The sequence below is a fragment of the Oncorhynchus mykiss genome, chromosome 13 (assembly GCF_013265735.2).
Source record: "Oncorhynchus mykiss isolate Arlee chromosome 13, USDA_OmykA_1.1, whole genome shotgun sequence".
NCBI classification, from domain to species: Eukaryota; Metazoa; Chordata; class Actinopteri; order Salmoniformes; family Salmonidae; genus Oncorhynchus; species Oncorhynchus mykiss.
In genome coordinates, this window is record NC_048577.1 from 41,859,853 (window position 1) to 41,867,241 (window position 7,389).

At 40.7% G+C, this 7,389-nt stretch overlaps 1 protein-coding gene across 1 annotated transcript; it reads right to left on the bottom strand.

Annotated features, from left to right (window-relative positions):
- Positions 1–2,908: 2,908 nt before the first annotated feature.
- Positions 2,909–3,957, bottom strand: LOC110487541 (gamma-crystallin M3-like). The gene is made up of 3 exons (XM_021559455.2): positions 3,808–3,957; positions 3,380–3,619; positions 2,909–3,229 (listed from the first exon to the last, which is right to left on the bottom strand). The coding sequence occupies exons 1-3, from the start codon at positions 3,832–3,834 to the stop codon at positions 2,954–2,956; spliced, it is 543 nt and encodes a 180-aa protein (XP_021415130.2). The 5' UTR covers positions 3,835–3,957; the 3' UTR covers positions 2,909–2,953.
- Between the last annotated feature and the right edge of the window lie 3,432 nt (positions 3,958–7,389).

Consider the following 7,389-nt stretch of genomic DNA (forward strand, 5'->3'; position numbering starts at 1 on the left):
TGGGACTCCCAATCACAGCCAGATGTGATGCAGCCTGGTGTTGAACCAGGTATTGCAGTGATACCTCTTGCACTGAGATGGCTTGTCTTAGATCACTGTGCCACTCGTGAGCCCAAGTTTGAAATGACAACAGGTGAATAAATGAAGTGGTTGCCAAGGAGACCTCAAATGGCTACCCAGACTATTTGCCAAGGGAACAGTTGTTGAGCCAGTCATTAAAAAGTAAAGAGCACACATTAATACTGGATTTTCAATTTACTCTTAAAACGATACATATTTCACAGACTTTCACTGTAATATGTAAGCTCAATGGGAAGGCCACTGTAAAATGTATACGAGGATACTTACCATTTTGGTTGGGGTGATGTCAAGTTCTTACTATGAAAACAATCCTGGAAGACTACTCTGAATCCTATTGAGCTTCTGCCTTTCAGTCTTATCAGAGATACTTCTTGTGTTGAGTTTTTGCAAATGGTGTGCCTGATATCACTGCAGCAAAAGCTTGTTATTCCGCCCATTTTTTTTAGGTTATCTACCTAACACGCACAATTTTGTGGATTGAAATAAGCTCTATTTTGAGCTACATTTATTTAAGGCTTTTTGTTTACTTGGACTGAGAACAAGTACACAGTTTTCCAACGAGGCAAGGCCATTAAACATCATCATAGTGCTGCGTTGGACCCACAATGAGTTGCACGGTGTTTCAACTAACGGAGCACGTCCTTGTGTTTTGTATGTGAACACAAAAACAATTCAATTGCCAATGAGCTTTTGGAAGTCTTCATGAAATGTAAAAATAAAATCTAAAATATGTAACGTGTAGTGCAACCACAAACAAAGGCTGTCATAAGGATTATGTTGAAAACATACAGAGGGGGATGCTCTCCATGAACAATTATCGTCCTATGACTTACAACATGAGCGTCATAGAAATCACACCAATATGGCTAATGTTACATATTTTAATATTATTAATAAAATGCCATTTACTAGACACTTTAATCCAAAGTGATGTACACTACAGTGAGTGCATACACTTTAGTAAATGTAATCCCTGAGGGAAACAAACCTAGCACCACACTATTTCCAACTGAACCACACAGGACCAATAATTTGTCTGGAGGGTAATTTATCAAACTGAATTTTCTATATTCGTTTTTAGTTGCTTTACTTACATTTATTTACGTGCACCCAGGTGGGTCCCAGGACCGAGTTTAGGATACCCTGGTATAGAGTAGAAGTTAAATGCTACGCATATCTTTCTGGCAAAAATGAAAACAACTATTGTTGTATAGAAACAACTATTGTTGAAATAGAAATGTCTGAATGATGATAATGAATGCCCACTTAACATCAGTTATCGAATGGAAGGTGTCAATTATATTATACTACCGGTCAAAAGTTTTACAACACCTACTCATTCAAGGGTTTTTCTTAATTTTGACTATTTTCAACATTGGAGAATAATAGTGAAGACATCAAAACTATGAAATAACACATACGTAGTAACCAGAAAAGTGTTAAGCAATCAAAAAATATTTTATATTTGAGATTCTTCAAATAGCCTCCCTTTGCCTTGATGACAGATTTGCATGCTCTTGTCATTCTCTCAACCAGCTTCATGAGTTAGTCACCTGGAATGCATTTCAATTAACAATTGTACCTTCTTAAAAGTTAAGCCAATCAGTTGTGTTGTGACAAGGTAGGGTGGGTATACAGAAGATATCCCTTTTTGGTGAAAGTCCATATTATGGCAAGAACAGCTCAAATCATCAAAGGGAAACAACAGTCCACCATTACTTTAAGACATGAAGGTCAGTCAATACGGAACATTTCAAGAACTTTGAACGTTTCTTCAAGTGCAGTAGCAAAAACAATCAAGCGCTATGATGAAACTGGATCTCATGAGGACCGCCACAGGAATGTAAGACCCAGAGTTTCCACTGCTGCAAATACCTCCTCATTAGAGTTAGCAGCCTCAGAAATTGTAGCCCAAATAAATGCTTCACAGAGTTCAAGTAACATTCATATCTCAACATCAACTGTTCAAAGGAGACTGTGTGGATCAGACCTTCATGGTCGAATTGCTGCAAAAAAACATGACTAAAGGACACCAATAATAAGAAGAGACTTGCTTGGGCCAAGAAACACAAGCTTTGTGAGAAACGGTTTGGGTGAACAGATGATCATATGTATTTCTCACCGTAAAGCTTGGAGGAGAAGGTGTGGGGGTGCTTTGCTGATGACACTGATTTATTTAGAATTCAAGGCACACTTAACCAGCATGGCTACCACAGCATTCTGCAGCGATACGCCATCCCATCTGGTTTGGGCTTAGTGGGACTATCATTTGTTTTTCAACAGGACAATGACCCAACAAACCTCCAGGCTGTGTAAAGGCTATTTTACCAAGAAGGAGAGTGATGGAGTGCTGCATTAGATGACTTGGCCTCCACAATTCCCTGACCTCAACCAAAATGAGATGGTTTGGGATGAGTCGGACCGCAGAGTGAAGGAAAAGCAGCCAACAAGTGCTCAGCATATGTGGGACCTCCTTCAAGACTGTTGGAAAAGCATTCCAGGTGAAGCTTGTTGAGAGAATGCCAAGAGCGTGGAAAGCTGTCATCAAGGCAAAGGGTGGCTATTTGAAGAATCTCAAATATAAAATATATTCTGATTGTTTAACACTTTTTTGGTTACTTCATGTTTCCATATGTGTTATTTCGCAGTTTTGATGGCTTCACTATTATTCTACTATGTAGAAAATAGTAAAAAATAAAGAAAAACCCTTGATTGAGTCGGTGTTCTAAAACTTTTGACCGGTAGTGTTTATAATTGGCCTATATTATATCATACCTACATATGTAAACACAAAACACCAAATATTGAAATGATGTAGGACACTCAATTGTTATGGATTACCAATCACTTTTATTTGGTCAACATAACATATCTAGCACATATCAGTGATACGCCTCATGCTCATGAACCTCATGCCACTCATGCCCATATCCCTGAAGTTCCTGTACTCTCCGGGCCTCATGTACATCATCCTGCCTCTGAAGTGGGGCTGCTCGTACATCAGCCAGTGGCCATCCATCACGTTGCAGGACTGGCAGTCGGACATGCGATAACGGTCCATGATGGAGTCACAGTCGTCCATCATCTCGTGCATCTGACCTCCAAAGTTATCTCTCTCGTAGATCCTCATTCTGTAGGATCCTCTGTGCTGTTAGGAGGAAATAAGAGTATGTTGAATGAATTACTGAGTACATCAGACTGTTGGAAAGCGTCACAGAGCCAATGTGATTTATTATGGACATCACAAAGCTACTTCGAGCGGGGCTGTTAACAGCAGACTAAATATCATATGGCCTACCATGGGGATTGTGCGGCAGGACCTGATATCAGTCATTCCCATCATACTCTGGAAGTCAGAGTACTCTCCCCTCCTCATGAAGTACTGGTTTCCCATGTAGTTGTTGCGGTCGTAGACCATGAAGCAACCGCTCTGAACCCTACAGGAGTGGCACCTGCTCAGGTAGGAGGACATGTCAGCGCAGTCGCTGCTGCACTCATAGGAACGACCCTGGAAGTTCCTGTCCTCGTAGAAGACGACCTGAAAATAAAAAAAGAGCAATTTCTGTTAATTAAAATGTTTTATGAAACAAACATTTTGGAGAAATCTGCAATGCTATTCAGTCACACTTCATCTTTAATGTTGTAGTTGGGTGTGCTAGAGCACTAGAGGTCTTTTGCATAACAATATATGAAAATTTGAAGCATATATTTAGGTTTTAAACTTACCCTGCCCATGTTCATGCTGGTGGACATGTTTGCTCACTGTGCTGCTGGTTGCTGCTCCTGAACTGATTCCTACCTGGTTTAACCCTTTCTTTTATACCTGACCAAACCTAAAGAATTCCCAGCTCCATTGTTCAAACCCCTGACCCAGCAACATGCTATAGAAGCCTGCAGAGGCCACTGAGGTTGCGTCCACATTTCCAGTGACTGGATCCCTCAGTGTCTTTAGAAAGACTGTTTCTCAATTGTCTGTTTCTCAAACAAAGTAACATAAAGCCTTTAGAGAGTTTACAACAGCTAGTAACAGCCTTGAAATTGAATGTTCTCCGTACAATACATTGCACAATACTTTTCTACATTTTGTAATCTTATTTGAAAGATACCTTTGATAAAATATTGTTGATAAATGGCTCAATATTATATTGTAAACCCTTTTGATTTAAGGCCTTTAGCAGAAATCACACATATTGAATAAAGAGTGAAAACCTGGGGTTAACCTTTTAGGTTAAACTATGTATTATTACTCATCTTTTGTTCAGTGTGCTGTTTTAACTGTCCGTAAACCTCAGTGGACTTCACGTAGACCGACATTCCTTACCAGTGAATACGTCATCAAAAGTGAGTTGTTACTTAACTAACATTTATGGTTCATAGCACGATACTACAGAAATTGTTACAAAACTTTCAATTGTATTTAAAAAATATTTTCAATACATTAATAATCCATCAATTTGCTAATTTCTCTTGAGTTATAAAAACTAAAAAGAAAAGAGTTAACACTTATTTAAAGAAGCCTTTATAAAGGGTTTATTAAAGGGTATGTAAATAGTTAATAACAGTTAATAATACTTTATAGACTGTTATAATACTTTATAGACTTTATAGTAAAGTAGTTCATTCACTCACATTTAGCATGAGTGACAAATCTTAGTCCACTTTTTTTATTCTCTGCCCCCAAAAGTCCATATTAGGATAGTTTTTACAATATTAAAGTTATGAAAACATAATATTTTCCCCTGATCTAAAGCAAACAATGTGATGAAACAGTCTGGGTTTATTTAGGCAAAGCAATCACACACACACACACACACACACACACACACACACACACACACACACACACACACACACACACACACACACACACACACACACCTCTCTACTAATCCATCTCTCTCTTAACTGCTCCCTTCTTAGATATCCCACACACACATTGTGATGACAGAGAAAGGCATGCTAGAAGGGCTATCTGCCATTGCCTGCATCTTTCACATATTCTCTGTGGGGCTTTTTATAGGGTGGAAATGTTCTGCTTTGCATCAAGTACCAACTATTTTTAACATCGCACATTCCCAAGATACTTTGGAGTACCAGGCGTGTTGCATCGCAGAGTCTGGGTTACCAGCTGGGAAGGTTCTTATGTAAAAACACCCCCCTGGATTGACCCAGTGCTAGGCACTGATCCAGTTAGAGATCCAGTATGTAGATACTGTAGATATTTAGAGGTGTGGTGTGGAGCTAAATTTGGCACATATTGTTTTGCTATGCCAGGTCAGGTCATCACTCTACTGTGCTGATAGAGGCCTCACGCAGTCCTTCCTCTTCCTCTAAAGAGGCAGTTGGTTCACTACTAAATCAATTATTTGCTCGCCGGCCAAAAGCAACATTCTTCCCCAGTAAGGTATTCGTTGTTCCTTTTTTGTTTTCTTTCTTTTTATGATCACTCTACACAATGCACAATCAAACAATAGCTCCATACATGATTTTCCCTCTCAAACAGAACCCCATGTTTGGATGGGGAGCTTGACGTCCAGATAGGCTGATACAAGAGCCTTTTCATGTACCTGACTGACTCCCATACGGTTGGTTGAATTTGATGTTTTCGGCACCTGTTCCTCTTCTTGCCAGTGGAGGCCAGCAAGGGGTCACCACTTCTCTCCTCCTGTCCTGAGACAGGGATGACAATTGTCCTCTTACCCTCCTACCACTGACTGTAGTCAAAACTAAAACAAGACTTCAATGGTAAATGTACTGTGCCACCAAACAATCAGTGGTTTGAACCTGTCTAATAGATGCCTATACACATACACTACTTTATGTGTAGAGGGGAAACACCAATCATTCAGAAAGTACAGCCCTGTAGATAATTCACTATTCTCAGCATTGATCCAAAAATAATCCCAAATCCACCTGGCTGCTGTCCTGACATTTGCATAATAATTGTTATCAGTGTGAAGTCAGTCGTGCCAATGGATGGTATCTAGAAAGGGGTGGTACCTAGATGGGTGGTACCTAGAAAGGGTGTCACAATTACCACACCCTCACTTGTGTGTGTTGACCCTCACTTGTGTGTGTTGGCATCTCGCCCTTCAATGAGACAGACGCCCACATCCTGCCCACCTCCAGGACCCTCTTCCACTGACGCTAATGGTCCCCTTCGTCTGTACCGTCAACCTCCACATGCTGGTCACCATGGCAACAGGTTAGTGGCATGCGATAGCCCACTGTCCAGGGGAATTCCTCCTTTTAACGGTTCGCCTGCCAGAGACTCACGTCAGCACCACGGGGGGCTTGCCTTAGCCCCAGTCCCTAGCAACTAGTTGCTATGCTGCCCCGTTGCCATGCGGAGATTGACATGTTTTTTAACAGTTGGTGGTGATGATCGCCTCTCCAACAAACATAATCACACACGCACTGAGCACACACACCGTCACTATTGCATACCATTCAGAAAGAAGACCCCTTGCCCCTCTTTATCCTTGTGTCACAGTAGCAAGACTGTAGCAAGTTCCACTGATCAAGTTGAGAAGACACAAAGTGACTGTGAGAGACTTATGGACCAGCGTGCAGTATGACCTGACCTGACACTCTTCAAATGAAACCATTTTTGCATGCCTTATTAGATGATTTGGGGAGAAATCTAGCCTCCTCTCCATTCACACTGTGAAATGACACAAGGTTGTCATGATGAAAACCGTAGTAAATAAATAAATCATATCGTCAATAACTGCATTCACAATGACCTTCACAACGGCAAAGTCATATGCCTACACAGGCTACATAGTGCATACCATACCAATGAAGATACATTTAAGGACAAGATTTTAAAAAAAGAACAAGACAGTGCCTGCTGAAGAGAGATAATTTAGCAGTTATACCCATTTCAATCACAACTTTTGATGTGACACTGATGGCTGGCCCAAATTCCTCCAAAACAGATATACCAGAGTGGGATAAAATGATTAGCAGGATCAATTGGCATGTGCTTCATCTCTGATGGTGCTTACCTGGCATGGACCAATAGGAAGGATGCTGCCTGGAGCTCAAAATAAGCCTTCTATCTCCAGCACCCACAAAGGGGGGCTCCACCAATGTCATCTCAACCACCCCTGAGGTTGGTTCTTCCAAGGAAGAAAGAGAATGCCAACAGGATAAGCAACATCCGAAAACTCCCCAAAATATTCAACCTTCCTTCTGCTATCTATCTTGTGACTAATGCTGCAACATGTTGTATAACCCACTCAGTTCAACATGAAGGGTAATGTTGTCATGAGAGTCAATCTGATTGAATTTAACTGATTGAAT